This window comes from Perca flavescens, chromosome 23 (assembly GCF_004354835.1).
Source record: "Perca flavescens isolate YP-PL-M2 chromosome 23, PFLA_1.0, whole genome shotgun sequence".
Taxonomy (NCBI): Eukaryota; Metazoa; Chordata; class Actinopteri; order Perciformes; family Percidae; genus Perca; species Perca flavescens.
In genome coordinates, this window is record NC_041353.1 from 3432851 (window position 1) to 3449672 (window position 16822).

Genomic DNA, 16822 nt, shown 5'->3' on the forward strand with positions numbered 1-16822 from the left:
AGTCCTTTGTCTGCAGCAGTTAGAACGTTGTTCTAATTTTCACCAGTGCCGTCTCTGTGCTATGATGCTTTCTAAATCCTGACTGAAAGTCTTCAAATAAACTGTTGCTATGGAGAAAATCACATAACTGATTAGCGACTACCTTCTCAAGGATCTTGGAGAGAAAGGGAAGGTTAGATATAGGTCTATAGTTTGCTAAGACCTCAGGATCGAGGGTGGGTTTTTTCAGAAGAGGTTTTATCACAGCTACTTTAAATGACTGCGGTACATAACCTGTTAATAAGGACATATTGATCATATCTAGTAATGAAGTGTTTACCACGGGTAACGCTTCTTTGAGTAACCTCGTTGGGATGGGGTCTAAGAGACCGGTAGATGGCTTAGCTGAGGATATCTTTAACATTAATTGTTGAAGGTCTATAGGATAAAAGCAGTCTAAGTATATGTCAAGACTAGTCGTTATTTCTAGCGACCCTGCGTTTAAAGGTGAACCGTTAGAAGTTGAGGGCAAAAGGTGATGAATTTTATCTCTAATTGTTGTAATTTTATCATTAAAGAAGCTCATGAAGTCATCACTACTCAGAGCTAGAGGAATAGATGGCTCAGTAGAGCTGTGGCTATCTGTCAGCCTGGCTACAGTGCTGAAAAGAAACCTTGGGTTGTTCTTGTTTTCTTCTATTAGTGATGAGTAATAGTCTGATCTGGCCTTTCTTAGGGCCTTCCTATAGGTTTTTAGACTTTCTTGCCAATCCAAACGGGATTCTTCCACTTTGGTGGAGCGCCGCTTACATTCGAGGTTTCGCGAGATTTGTTTTAATTTGCGAGTTTGGGAGTTATACCAAGGAGCTATTTTCCTTTACTTCATCATCTTCTTTTTCAGGGGAGCAACAGAGTCTAAGGTCGTCCGTAGGCAAGTCGTAGCACCGTCTACAAATGTATCAATTTGAGAGGGACTGAGGTTAACATAGAGGTCCTCTGTTATGTTAAGGCATTACATAGTCGAATGCTGTTGGAATATCTTCTTTAAATTTAGCTATAGCACTGTCAGATAGGCATCTGGTGTAGAAGCTTTTATCTAATTTAATATAGTCAGGTAGTAAGAATTCGAAAGTGATTAAAGAATGATCTGTTAATATCGGATTCTACGGAAATATTATTAAATCCTCAATTTCAATACCATATACCAGCACAAGGTCGAGGGAGTGGTTAAAACAGTGCGTCGCCTTGTGCACACTCTGACTGAAACCGATTGAATCCAATAATGACAAATGACAATTAAAGTGCTTATATTATGCTTTTTGGCTTTTTCCCTTTATTTTATTGTTGTATATATTTTTTTGTACAAGTTATAGGATTACAAAATGAAAAAGCCCAAAGTTCCCCCCCAAACGCACTTACCATTAGGGCTGCAACTAACGATTATTTTAATAATCGATTAATCTGTCGATTATTTTTTCGGTTAATTGATGAATCGGATAAAAACATTTTTTTACATCAACTCAATACATACATACTTGTTGCTTGTCGCTCAACTCATTTTTTCTATTATCTCCGCGACTAGCTGGCCTAATAGTTGCGCGACACAACGAATTGATAATTAAATTCGTTGCCAACTTTTTTAGTAATCGAATTGTATCAATTTTATCGATTTGTTGTTGCAGCCCTACTTACCATCTCCAACAGAAAACCCTGTTCACCAACTGCTCCAAACAGCTCTGTTGTAGTCCAGCCTTTACTTCAGAGACCAACGTGGTCACTTTGTAACACACGTTATAATGCTCGCCTAGCTGCTAGCATGGTACACCCTCATACTCTGCTCCTGACTGGCTAGTAGTCCTTACCTAGGTACTGTAAGGGCACGCCCTCATACTCTGCTTCTGACTGGCTAGTAGTCCTTACCTAGGTACTGTAAGGGCACGCCCTCATACTCTGCTTCTGACTGGCTAGTAGTCCTTACCTAGGTACTGTCAGGGCACGCCCTCATACTCTGCTTCTGACTGGCTAGTAGTCCTTACCTAGGTACTGTAAGGGCACGCCCTCATACTCTGCTTCTGACTGGCTAGTAGTCCTTACCTAGGTACTGTCAGGGCACACCCTCATACTCTGCTTCTGACTGGCTAGTAGTCCTTACCTAGGTACTGTAAGGGCACGCCTCCTCTACTCTGCTTCTGACTGGCTAGTAGTCCTTACCTAGGTACTGTAAGGGCACGCCCTCATACTCTGCTTCTGACTGGCTAGTAGTCCTTACCTAGGTACTGTCAGGGTACACCCTCATACTCTGCTTCTGACTGGCTAGTAGTCCTTACCTAGGTACTGTCAGGGCACACCCTCATACTCTGCTCCTGACTGGCTAGTAGTCCTTACCTAGGTACTGTCAGGGCACACCCTCATACTCAGCTTCTGACTGGCTAGTAGTCCTTACCTAGGTACTGAGCATGTGCGACTCCCAACAAAGATGGAACAGAAGTAAGATGTCTCACTCTGTAGCTAAAACAGAGAGCTCAACACACAGGGTGAAAAGAGGAGCTGCAGCAATGTGCAGTACAACAACAATATGATGTTTTCTGAAAATTAAACCATGTAAACCTATTCTGGTACAACCTCTAAATACAATTATGAACCTGAAAATGAGCATAATATGAGCACTTCAATGTCTTTCTCTTACTGGGTATTATGTTGAAAGCTTATAATTTATTAAATAATTGCTAAAACTGTAAATGCATATTGTTACCGGTTTCATTAACTATTAATATTTAGGGTTGACCGATATGTGTATCGGTCGATCCATAATTCATAATAATCATAACAGTAGGTATGATGAACTGTGGCAGTTCAATATTCATGACGTTCTTATGTTCCTGTGACTGTGTGTGCGTTTAACCTACTAGGGACCCCAATGGAAATAAGTCTTTGGGCTTTATTGTGTCATCCCTGACTATTTATGTATTTTTAATGTATGACGCGGAGTGCTGTTTCATATATGTTTTTATATTTAAGTGGTCAAATAAAATCAATCAATCAACCAATCAACCGTTTTCAGAGGACCATCATGGCTCTGGGCCACCTGGTTATGTCCTGTGGGAATCTGGTCTTCATCGATCTGATCGAGCACCTGCTGACCGAGCTGGGCCGGAACGACAACATGTCCACTACCAGAACCTACATCCAGTGCACGGCCGCCATCAGCAGACAGGCTGGACACCGGATCGGTGAGACAGACCACCCAACGCATGATGTCATCCAGCAGAACATGTCAAATAGGGCACCATGCAAAAAATCACAATAGATCGGGTTATCGCGTAGGGCTGGATGATTAATCGAAAAATAATCGAAACTGAAATTCAGAGCCCATAACCGACGTAATTTTACCAAGTCGATTATTTCGGTCTTTTAATCCTATTAATATTTCCGCGCCGCCCACTGTGTGTTAATGTACTTTCCCCTTAAAACATATTACGGCCGCCGCGTGCGTAGTCACGTCACTCCGCCCCGTTTACATTAAAACTTAAATTACTTTTTTATTTTTATTTCATTGTAAAAGCTACAGTTGTAGATTTAAGTTCAATTGTTTGAAATATTTAATAAATAAGCATTAATTGCTATCTGTGTGTTGTTTCCTTATTTTAGAATCCCAAAGATAGGATTATATGCACTCTTTCATTAGAAAAAAATAACTGTGAACATATTTACAGTATAAGAAAAGATTTTTTTTTTTTTAAATAATCGTTGAGTAATTGTAATCAAGGTAACTTCTTCAATTAATCGTGATTATTATTTTAGCCAAAATCGTCCAGCCCTATTATTGCATATTAACTTGCGCCATAAACGCATCACGAAAAGCTGCCACAAACATGCTGCCATCAGTAGAAAACTACACTCTGAAATATAACTAATTCCTTTTTTTTTTTTTCTGTGGTGCCTTTTGTGTTCAGTTCAATCAAAGATCCTTTGTTTTGTTTTAATTTCAAGTAATTTGTCGCATTTTTATTAGACTACTGAAAGCAGCACAGAGGCAGAACTGAGTACACACGTTGTTGGAAGCACGCCATCTACACCGCGGCCGCACGTACAATAACGACTAAAAAAACAATAGTATAAGTATAAATGCAAAGAAAAATACAAATTCATAACAAGCTTTTCATAACATCTGTGTTGGTCTTCTGCGTTTGACTTCCATCATAAACTTTTGTCTTTTTAACTTTAATCACAAACAGAAAGTGTTTCAGGATGTCTTTTTACAAACTGTCCTCTAACCTGTCTGTCTTTCTGTCAATGTCTATCCGTCTGTCTGTCTGCCTATGTCTCTCTGTCTGTCCGTCTATCTCTGTCTTTCTGTCTGTCCATGTCTGTCTGTCCATGTCTGTCTATCTGTCTGTCTGTCTGTCTCTCTGTCTCTGTCTCTCTGCCTGTCTGTCTGCCTATGTCTGTCTCTGTCTGTCCGTCTATCTCTGTCTGTCTGCCTGTCTGTCTGTCCATGTCTGTCTGTCTATCTGTCTGTCTGTCTTTCTCTCTGTCTCTGTCTGTCTCTCTGCCTGTCTGTCTGCCTATGTCTGTCTCTGTCTGTCCGTCTATGTCTGTCTGTCTGCCTATGTCTGTCTCTGTCTGTCCGTCTATCTCTGTCTGTCGGTCTGTCTGTCTCTCTCTCGTTGTCTGTCTGTCTCTGTTTGTCTGTCTGTCTGCCTGCCTGTGTGTCTGTCTGTCTGTCTGTCTTTCTCTCTGTCTGTCTTTCTCTGTCTCTGTCTGTCTCTCTGCCTGTCTGTCTGTCCATGTCTGCCTGTCTTTCTGCCTGTCTTTCTGCCTGTCTTTCTGTCTCTCTGCCTGTCTCTCTGCCTGCCTGTCTGTCTGTCTAGGAGAGTATCTGGAGAAGATTATTCCTCTGGTAGTGAAGTTCTGTAACGTTGATGATGACGAGCTCCGAGAGTACTGCATCCAGGCCTTTGAGTCCTTTGTTAGGAGGTAATACACACAGCAGTACAGCCTACTAAGTACTACTATAGCTGTAGTTGTTCCTGTTTTAATTTAAATGTTTTAATTTGTTACAGGTGTCCCAAAGAAGTTTACCCCCACGTTTCCACGGTCATCTCGCTCTGCCTGCGCTACCTGACCTACGACCCCAACTACAACTTTGACGATGAAGACGAGGACGATAACGCCATGGACGCCGAGCAGAACGATGAAGATTACCAAGGTACTACATTTAGAAGTCAGCAGAATTGGATGCAACTAGCTTTCTTAATTAATTACAGTACAGGCCAAAAGTTTGGACACCCCTTCTCATTCAATGTGTTTCCTTTTTATTTTCATGACTATTTACATTGTAGATTCTCACTGAAGGCATCAAAACTATGAATGAACACATATGGAATTATGTACTTAACAAAAAAGTGTGAAATAACTGAAAACATGTCTTATATTTTAGATTCTTCAAAGTAGCCACCCTTTGCTTTTTCTGATAACTCTGCAAACCCTTGGTGTTCTCTCAATGAGCTTCATGAGGTAGTCACCTGAAATGGTTTTACCTTCACAGGTGTGCTTTGTCAGGGTTAATTAGTGGAATTATTTCACTTATTAATAAAAAAGCAAAGGGTGGCTACTTTGAAGAATCTAAAATATTATACATGTTTTCAGTTATCTCACACTTTTTTGTTAAGTACATAATTCCATATGTGTTCATTCATAGTTTTGATGCCTTCAGTGAGAATCTACATTTTTTGCAACTTCCGGTTCGTAACTCCGGAAAACGACTCGTAAATCGACTTCGGTGGAAAAAAAGAACGCACCATGAGCTCTAACCTGTTACCATGGGAGCCGAAATATGAACGGACACGCTCACGCCACGCAGGCGGTGTGCAGGAGCCCTAAGAAGCAGTAATCGGTAAAAAGCTGATTGATAAATAATGTTTTCAGCGTCTTTTTAACTAAAAAAAACTAGAGGTAGACCGATTAATCAGTTTTACCGATTAATCTGCACCGATAGTTGATTGGTGGAACTATCGTTATCGGCAAAAATCCATACCGATAGTTTTTGATGATGCCTTTGTTTATGTTTTCAACCAATGGGAAGGCAGGTCCGTCACACATTACGCCTTATATGGGCATCCTGGTGAGAGCAGAGAGTATATAGTGGGAAAGATAGATCCCTCCAGGTCAGAGATCGTCTGTTACCGCTCTAAACCGACAGTTTAACTGTTTTTATTTATTTATTACTTTTTGTTTCAGTTTGAATGAATGTCTTTTATTGACTTCAATATTTATATTTATTTCATTTAGCATGTTTTCATGGTTCAATACTAGGGGTGTGACGAGACGCTTACTCCACGAAACGAGACACATCACGAGATTGGGTTCACGAGCAGGCGAGATTTTCGTCGGTGAAAAAAGATTGTCTCGTGAGGCGATGTGATGTCAGCGTGATGGGCGTGGAGTTACTATTGAAGATCCCCCTGCTACTTTTAAATCATTTTGTGTGGCATCATTTTGGTTTTCCTGCGGAAATAATAAGCGGCGAAACAGGTGACAGACAAGGCGAGCATAATATGTAAACATTGTAAGAAAAAAATGCTGTATACCGCGGCTAACACGAGCACTACGCAAAAACACTTACAGCACCACCACAGCTCTCTACTAACTACTGCACCCGCGGCATTTTTTTCTTACAATGTTTACATATTGTGTTCGTCTTGTCTGTCACTCTTTCGCCGTTTATTATTTCCGCAGGAAAACCAAAATGTTGCCACACAAATGATTTAAAAGTAGCAGGGGGGATCTTCAATAGTAATTTCACGCTCCATCACGCTGACATCACATCGCCTCACGAGACAACTTTTCACCTCGACGAGAAATCTCGTCACGTTTTAATCTCGCGAGATCTCGTCACACCCCTATTCAATACAGTTTTTTTTTTATAATAAAGTTTACTTGGAGTGTCACGTTTGTTTTTATCCAGTATCAATTCTAAATACTATTAGTCGATTTAATCTGTTATCGGCAAATACGGCCCAACCTAGCTATTGGTATCGGTAAAATCCATTATCGGTCGACCTAAAAAAAAAAAAAAAAAAAAAAAACTCTCCCATCTTGTGTCTTTCTGTGTGTCCAGGCAGTGACGATGAGTACAGCGACGATGACGACATGAGCTGGAAGGTGCGACGGGCGGCCGCCAAGTGTTTGGACGCGGTGGTCTCGACCCGTCACGAGATGCTGCCGGAGTTTTACCGCTCCGTCTCTCCTGCACTCGTCTGTCGCTTCAAGGTACCGTCAAACTCTGCCCGCCGCTCACTCCTTCATCACCTGCTCACTCCGGAGCTTTGTCTTCAGCTCCTAATCACCGAGATCTTAACTCGCTTTGACAGCAGCAAAGATCCTGAGTTCATCCTGAGAATATGCACTCGAGTTATTGATCACTTTAGATCTTGCAGGCTCTGCCTGTCAATGAAACTAATACAAAAATCTCCTGTATATGCAGTTTTTTTTTTTTTTTAAACACGGGTAAACCAGCTGTAATAATAGGGCTGTCCTCGACTAAAGAAGTTCTTAGTCGACTAACACTTATACGATTTTGTCGACTAATCGATTAGTTGATTTAATTGACAGAGCTGTGCGCTTTGAGAGGTGGTTAAGACTAGAAAAGCACAATATAAATGTAGTTAATTAACCATCTGTAAAACTGAGTTTCTCCACAATTAATCCTGCAAAAGCACCACTTTAAATCTTGTGTTTACCATAAATGTGCTCAGAAGTTTCTTGGAAATAAGTAATTAAGCATGAATAAGCATAAAAAATGACTAATCGACTAAGACCAAAACGACCGATTAGTCGACTAAGGTGGCAGCCCTAAATAATAGGTAAAGGTACTTTATTTGTCACATACACGTACATGTAGCGAAATTCATTATGGATTATGGACAGATGGACTCCTATCCCACTGCTTGTAGACGAGTGCGTCTCTCGGTTTTTTTCCTGCTGTGTCACGTTCCAACGCCACGAATGAGCCGAAAAGTGTTAAACTTTTCCTGCTGCAGCTTTCTTTTTTTTTTGTGTATTTATTTCTATTGTTTTCGTAACAAAGAAGTAGAAACATAATAACAATAGATGGTGGTGCTACACAAGACAGTACAGGTTACTTGACAGGAGCTGTCGACATGCAACAAGCAGGACATAGGCTAAGACAAAGGAAGTGGCACAGCGACGGGGTAGCACGAGTTTAGTTTTTAGACGTTAAATTGAGGAAAGGTTGCCAGATTTCAAAAAATAATTCCTCTTTAGCAGACATGATGTACCTGATTTTCTCCAAATGTAAGGCATTACCCAGCTCCCTCAAGTGTAGGAGACCTTTCAGATTTCCAAGATTGTAAAATCAGCTTTCTGGCTAACAATGTTGAGAGCGAAATAGCCTTTGCTTCACCACTACTCTTCACACTATCTGGATTGGCCGCTCCGAACAATACGGTGACTGGGTCTGGGTTACATGGATGATTAAAGGCCTTAGAGAAAAACTCAAACAAGGAGCCCCAGAATGATTGTAACTTGTGACATGACCAAGTGGGTTCTGCTGCAGCTTTCTGACCACGGTGGAAAAGCTGTTAACCATATATAAGTGAACCCTCTTGTAAACGGAACAAACCGGCTCCCTGTTAATAAATTATTCTCGGGCTATGATTCAGGAAATTCAGCTGCCAAGACACACATCAAAAATGTACTTTTTAAAAGTCTGCGTTGCAGCGTCATCAAGTTTTTCATCAACATTTCTGGGGAAGTGCACTAGGGGTGCATGATACTGTATATCGACTCAATATCGTTATCGCGATATCATGTTGCGCAATATTATATCGAAAGTGTCGCGATAAGTATCCCATATTTAGTTTATTTTGTGGAGCGCTGCGTCCCGTCTTTTGGCTGCGTGGCTTAAGGCCATTTTATGGTTGTGCAGAGGCTCCACGCAGAGCTTTCGCCGTAGCCTACGTAGAGCTATACTGTCCAACCAGTAGAACATGTCCTGTTCTCTTTATTTATATATTTTATACTGTCCAACCAGTAGAACATGTCCTGTTCTCTTTATTTATATATTTTATACTGTCCAACCAGTAGAACATGTCCTGTTCTCTTTATTTATATATTCTATACTGTCCAACCAGTAGAACATGTCCTGTTCTCTTTATTTATATATTTTATACTGTCCAACCAGTAGAACATGTCCTGTTCTCTTTATTTATATATTTTATACTGTCCAACCAGTAGAACATGTCCTGTTCTCTTTATTTATATATTTTATACTGTCCAACCAGTAGAATATGTCCTGTTCTCTTTATATATTTTATACTGTCCAACCAGTAGAACATGTCCTGTTCTCTTTATTTATATATTTTATACTGTCCAACCAGTAGAACATGTCCTGTTCTCTTTATTTATATATTTTATACTGTCCAACCAGTAGAATATGTCCTGTTCTCTTTATATATTTTATACTGTCCAACCAGTAGAACATGTCCTGTTCTCTTTATTTATATATTTTATACTGTCCAACCAGTAGAATATGTCCTGTTCTCTTTATTTATATATTTTATACTGTCCAACCAGTAGAACATGTCCTGTTCTCTTTATTTATATATTTTATACTGTCCAACCAGTAGAACATGTCCTGTTCTGTAGACATAGTCCTTATTTATTTATTTATTCATTCATTCATTCATGTTGGACCAGTCCAATATGAAATAAACCTTGTGTTGTATTTCTTATGAATCTATTTTGATGCGTTTCCCCGTAACTTTTGTAATTTTACATTAGGTTTAAAAATATCAAAATTCATATAGATATCGCAATATTCATAATCGATATTGCAATGCCACATTTTGTTAATATCGTCCAGCCATGGCGGAGCCCTCGTGACACAGATACAGGAAACGAGCTCCGACTACCGTCTCCGATTTAACGCAGATCAATCACTTTTTGATGGACTGATCTCTACCGGTCGGTCAGACTTCTCCCGACCAGTTGACCTAATGCTTGTGACCAATACGTGTTAAAGTGACTGCCCTGTCTGTCTGTCTGTCTGTCTGTCTGTCTGTCGGTCTGTCTGCAGGAGAGGGAGGAGAACGTGAAGGCGGATGTTTTCCACGCCTACCTGTCGCTGCTCAAACAGACCCGACCGGCTCAGAGCTGGTTGGCCGATCCAGACGCCATGGAACAGGGAGAAACCCCGCTGACCATGCTGCAGAGCCAGGTAATGTTCTACACCAGCATGTGCTTTTAAACCAAGGGGGTAAGCTTCGCTTCAGAACTCAAGCCATCATGGCGCCATTTTGTTGCTAACTGGCCATCACCTCCTGTTAGCATTCCGCTGACCGCCATTTTTTTTTTTACGTCACTTGACTGCGAATAACTTTACATCTGAAGCGTTTAAAGACTCTATTTGTCTGTTGTTTAGTTCCAAAGAAACACGACAATGTATAAAAGGCTCCATTACCTTGTAGCTCACGTTATGGCTCCGTAGCAGACGCTTTTATAAAAATAAGCAAACGATTGTGTCATAACCACGAGACTTACTGTCACACAGTAAAGGAATTACCGTATAGTACAGGAGAAGCTCGCAGGCAGTTTGGACTTCCATTAGCTGTTTAGGTTTAATTACTAATGTTAACTAGCATGTTAGTGATCAGTAATTAGCCTGTGTCTATGTTATCTCCTTACATATACCTACACTCTCCGTCTCTGTAAGATTGGGAATGATTGAGATTTCTCTCGGCACAGCTACCAGAAGACTTCACACTTTCAGACAGGTTGCTCACGTCACATTCTCTCAGTTGGAGGCTGCGCAGTAAAGCTGGCCATCACCGGAAAAGTGCTTCTAATAGCCTTCACTGGTCTCCGTCCAGAGCAACGGGCTCTATTGGTCCATTATATACTGTCTATGTTTTAAACAAGGACTTATTAATTACGCTCTACGGTCACAAATGGATTACTTGGAAGACTTTGAATTGGATTTCTAGGTGATAATAGATGGCCATAGAAGGCAATATCATTTTAAAACTCTTTTCGCACGTACTACACAAAAACAGAGGTGTTTGTCCATTTATGGACTAACTGTGGAACACTTTGGACTATGAACTGAAGTGCTGCGAAAGTGTTTGTAAATTTAAGAATTTGTATAAGAAAAATAATAATAATAATTTTTGGTGTTTGGGGTGAGGATTGGGGTTGATTCAGTCACGAAGTAGCTGATTTTTGTTTTTTCGATGTGCACAAGTAAGTATCAGGTACCATAAGATTTTCTTCTTCCTGTTCCTTTTTTTCCATTCATGCATGGAAGGAATGAATGAATGAATGAATGAATGAATGAATTTGGTAATACTTTGGTAGCACTAAATAAAAATTATCATAAATAAGCCTGTAAACCACAGAGGTGACAGCAAAGCAAAGTCCATTGTAATACGGTTTGAAAATTAAGTATTTTTTAAGCCACCTTTTATATTGTTCCAGATCTAACTTACTGTATGAAAAATGCATATAAAACAAATGCATATTGTTATTGCGTCTTAAAGCTATAGTCCGTAGTTTCTGCCACCTCCATGAGGAACTCTAAGTAATGACTGTAACACTGTCGGCGCGTCCACATGATACAAGCCTTCCGTGATCACCCCAAAACGTTGTATATAATAAATATAAAAACAAAAGTTATTAAGCAATATGAAACAAAAAAAGTACATAATAAAAAATGTAAAGACATGGAAACATTTAACATTAGATATTATAAATCGGTGCTGATATTTAAAACTTATATCTTAAAGGGATACGCCACCGTTTGATGAAATAGTTCTTATCACAGTCTCCCCTGGCTGTAGAGAGGTGGCCCAACGCATTTTTTGTTTCAGTGCAAGTAATTAGGTTGTTTTTTTTGTCTTTTGTTGGCTCACTTTTACTCACAACATGCTAACCGGCAACATAGGATTCCATTCACTACGCTAAGCTAACTAGCGGCGGCGCTGCCGGTGTTGCACCGGACTAAAACAATGCATGCACAAAAAATGCATTGGCCCACCTATCTATAGCTAGGGGAGACCCCACCTATCTACAGCTAGGGGAGACCCCACCTATCTACAGCTAGAGGAGACCCCACCTATCTACAGCTAGGGGAGACCCCACCTATCTACAGCTAGAGGAGACCCCACCTATCTACAGCTAGAGGAGACCCCACCTATCTACAGCTAGAGGAGACCCCACCTATCTACAGCTAGGGGAGACCCCACCTATCTACAGCTAGAGGAGACCCCACCTATCTACAGCTAGGGGAGACCCCACCTATCTACAGCTAGAGGAGACCCTACCTATCTACAGCTAGAGGAGACCCCACCTATCTACAGCTAGAGGAGACCTCACCTATTTACAGCTAGGGGAGACCCCACCTATCTACAGCTAGAGGAGACCCCACCTATCTACAGCTAGAGGAGACCCCACCTATCTACAGCTGGAGGAGACCCCACCTATCTACAGCTAGAGGAGACCCCACCTATCTACAGCTAGGGGAAACCCCACCTATCTACAGCTGGAGGAGACCCCACCTATCTACAGCTGGAGGAGACCCCACCTATCTACAGCTAGGGGAGACCTCACCTATCTACAGCTAGAGGAGACCCCACCTATCTACAGCTAGAGGAGACCTCACCTATCTACAGCTAGAGGAGACCCCACCTATCTACAGCTAGAGGAGACCTCACCTATCTACAGCTAGAGGAGACCCCACCTATCTACAGCTAGAGGAGACCTCACCTATCTACAGCTAGAGGAGACCCCACCTATCTACAGCTAGAGGAGACCCCACCTATCTACAGCTAGGGGAGACCCCACCTATCTACAGCTGGAGGAGACCCCACCTATCTACAGCTGGAGGAGACCCCACCTATCTACAGCTGGAGGAGACCCCACCTATCTACAGCTGGAGGAGACCCCACCTATCTACAGCTAGAGGAGACCCCAACTATCTACAGCTAGAGGAGACCCCACCTATATACAGCTAGAGGAGACCCCACCTATCTACAGCTGGGGAGACCCCACCTATCTACAGCTAGGGGAGACCCCACCTATCTACAGCTAGGGAGACCCCACCTATCTACAGCTAGGGGAGACCCCACCTATCTACAGCTAGAGGAGACCCCACCTATCTACAGCTAGGGGAGACCCCACCTATCTACAGCTAGAGGAGACCCCACCTATCTACAGCTAGGGGAGACCCCACCTATCTACAGCTAGGGGAGACCCCACCTATCTACAGCTAGAGGAGACATTTATTTACTTATTTGTATTTATTTACCTGCCTCTCTCACTCTGTCTGTCGCCCTCTGCAGGTCCCCATGATAGTAAAAGCTCTTCACAAGCAGCTGAAGGAGAAAAGTGTCAAAACCCGTCAGTGTTGTTTCAACATGTTGACTGAGCTGGTGAACGTCCTCCCGGGAGCCCTGACTACCCACATCCCTGTACTAATACCAGGTAATACCCACATCCCTGTACTAATACCAGGTAATATCCACATCCCTGTACTAATACCAGGTAATATCCTCATCCCTGTACTAATACCAGGTAATACCCACATCCCTGTACAAATACCAGGTAATAGCCACATCTATGTACTAATACCAGGTCATACTACACCCTGACTACCCACATCCCTGTACCAATACCAGGTAATATCCACATCCCTGTACAAATACCAGGTAATAGCCACATCTATGTACTAATACCAGGTCATACTACACCCTGACTACCCACATCCCTGTACCAATACCAGGTAATACCCACATCCCTGTACTAATACCAGGTAATACCCACATCCCTGTACCAATACCAGGTAATATCCACATCCCTGTACTAATACCAGGTAATACCCACATCCTTGTACAAATAACAGGTAATAGCCACATCTATGTACTAATACCAGGTCATACTACACCCTGACTACCCACATCCCTGTACTAATATCAGGTAATACCCACATCCCTGTACCAATACCAGGTAATACCCCCATCCCTGTACTAATACCAGGTAATATCCACATCCCTGTACTAATACCAGGTAATACCCCCATCCCTGTACTAATACCAGGTAATATCCACATCCCTGTACCAATACCAGGTAATACCCACATCCCTGTACAAATACCAGGTAATAGCCACATCTATGTACTAATATCAGGTAATACCCACATCCCTGTACTAATACCAGGTAATACCCACATCCCTGTACAAATAGCAGGTAATAGCCACATCTATGTACTAATACCAGGTAATACCCACATCCCTGTACCAATACCAGGTAATATCCACATCCCTGTACTAATACCAGGTAATATCCACATCCCTGTACAAATACCAGGTAATAGCCACATCTATGTACTAATACCAGGTCATACTACACCCTGACTACCCACATCCCTGTACTAATACCAGGTAATACCCACATCCCTGTACTAATACCAGGTAATACTGAAGACGTACTGTACATCTTTAAAATCTTACAAATGTATAGTTTAATTTTTTTAGGCAGATAGTGGATCAAAGAGAGATGCCTACGATTCGAGACAAAAATGAAATCGCGCTGGAACCATGCAGGAACTCATAGTGCACCTTTTTAATGGAGGGCCCTCTGGAATCGGTCTTATAGCTTTTTTTTTAATTCTGAATTTTGCGATTCCATCCATGATTCTGTTATCACAGGAACTTTTAGGCTCTACTGTAACGCTGACATCAGTCTGGGACTAATATTCGATTACTAAAATAACCGATAGCTGCAGCCCTAAATGCAACAAAAAATAAAGTTTAATCTCTTCTGTTATCAAGTAGAAGGCAGAAGAACAGGATCATTATTTATTAATCGTCTGTTTAAGGATGTGAGAAATCAGCCCTAACTCGCCAAAAATACTTGGGAGTGATGCATATTTAATGAAAGCATTCAATCAACTTTCTTAATCTACTAAGAAATGACTCCTGTTTCAGCCGTATTTAGGTCCCAGGTCCTGAATTGAAGTTACAGCTGGTTGCTGTAGTTTTTTAATCTAAACTAATCTACCTGGATCAGTGTTTCCCAAAAAGCCCAAGATAACATCTTGTCCACAACTCAAAGATATTCAGTTTACTGTCCCAGAGGAGAGAAGACACCAGAACAATTTTCACATTTAACAAGCTGACATCAAAGGTTTTACGGTTTTTGTTTTCATAAAAAATGACTTAAATCGAATATCAAAATAGTTTAGCTATTAATTCAGTAATTGACAACTAATTAATAATCTTTGCATATCTAAAATACTGGGTAAGTTGGGGACTATTTTCAGCGGTATGTATCACAAGTAGAGATGCACAGATTACAACTTTCTAGGCCGATTCCGATTACATTTTTTCTAACCACTTTACAGCACACGCAAATATGTATTTTCTATCTTTTCTTTAATAGAACATGTTTTGACCAGATACTGGATCACTATAAAATAGAACTATATAAATGACTCCTGGTGTGGGACACTCACACACCTCTAAAGAGCAATGTTAGAACCATTTCCTTCTTTTCACATTCAATATCACACAAAAAAAATGTGATTTGGGGTTTTTGGTGTGGTCCCTCCACGCCCTACTTTCTAATCGGTCCTTTTGGTCTTAGTCAACTTAGATCTCTTTAGTCCATTAGTCATGTTTGATGCTTTTTTTTCATGCTGAATGACTTATTTCCAAGAAACGTACGAGCACATCTCTGGTAAACGCAAGAATTAAAGTGGTGCTTTTAGCACGACTATTAGTGGAGACACTCAGATTTACAGATCTGTCGATTAAATCAACTAATCGATCAGTCGATACAGTTGATTTTCTTTAATCGAGCACAGCCCTAGTACTTACAAGTGTTATCAGTGTTGGTAATTGTAGTATCTTTTGTTTTTCAGGTATCATCTTCTCTCTGAACGATAAGTCGAGCAGCTCCAACCTAAAAATCGACGCCTTGGCGTGCCTCCACGTCATCATGGTCACACACCCGGCGCACGCCTTCCACGCCCACGTGCCCGCCCTCGTCCCGCCCGTGGTGGCGTGCGTGGGAGACCCCTTCTACAAGATCACCTCCGAGGCTCTGCTCGTCACTCAGCAGCTCGTCAAGGTGGGTGTTGGAGCTAAAATCATGATTTAGATATACATTTTTATTTTGATAAATTGTGCACAAATGCAGTGATATTAACAGTAAGTTAGACTCACTGTAAACTGATAATTGGTGTTAATTGATCTTGATGCGTGGCTTGCCGTCACAGCCTTTTGACAATAGGCTGATTAAAGCAGTAATTGCATCAGCTGGTGTATAATAGCCGAGCTGTCATTCATTTAAGGGCCTTTGGCTTGTTGCCATACAGGTGTTTTTCTTTTTTTTTACCGCTCACAACAGTTAGGTGATTGGGAGTTGTTTTTTTGTTATCTTTTATTTTTGCTCTGCTGTCAGTGCGTGTACACCATCTGGTACGGACAGTTTTGTGGAAAAAAAGACGAAAAACGTATCAAATTGATGTTAGAGTGATGAAGAAAAATAAATGTGAAAACAGTGGAGTAATTCTGAGTCTTGTTTAAGCGCGTCAATTCTAGAGCCCGACCGATAAAGGACTTTTAAGACCAATACAAATATTTGGTGATTTAAAAATCCGATGTTCCGATATATCGCCGATTTATATATTTAAAAAAAAAAAAAAAAAAACGAAAATCCAGAAAGGCGTAACAAAACATGAACAGATTTCCCTAACGTTAGTTATTTGTAGTTATTTACGAGTCCTCACTAAAATATGATAATTCAGTTTAAAAATACACTGGTT

At 41.1% G+C, this 16822-nt stretch overlaps 1 protein-coding gene across 1 annotated transcript in view; it reads left to right on the forward strand.

Annotated features, from left to right (window-relative positions):
* cand1 (cullin-associated and neddylation-dissociated 1) overlaps positions 1–16822 on the forward strand; it is a 68187-nt gene that overhangs the window by 23847 nt on the left and 27518 nt on the right. The window contains exons 7-13 of the mRNA XM_028570613.1: positions 3041–3209; positions 4851–4956; positions 5043–5188; positions 7100–7251; positions 10079–10219; positions 13338–13479; positions 15917–16125. Of these exons, the coding sequence (XP_028426414.1) occupies positions 3041–3209; positions 4851–4956; positions 5043–5188; positions 7100–7251; positions 10079–10219; positions 13338–13479; positions 15917–16125 (1065 nt within the window). The remainder of the gene's footprint in view (positions 1–3040; positions 3210–4850; positions 4957–5042; positions 5189–7099; positions 7252–10078; positions 10220–13337; positions 13480–15916; positions 16126–16822) is intronic.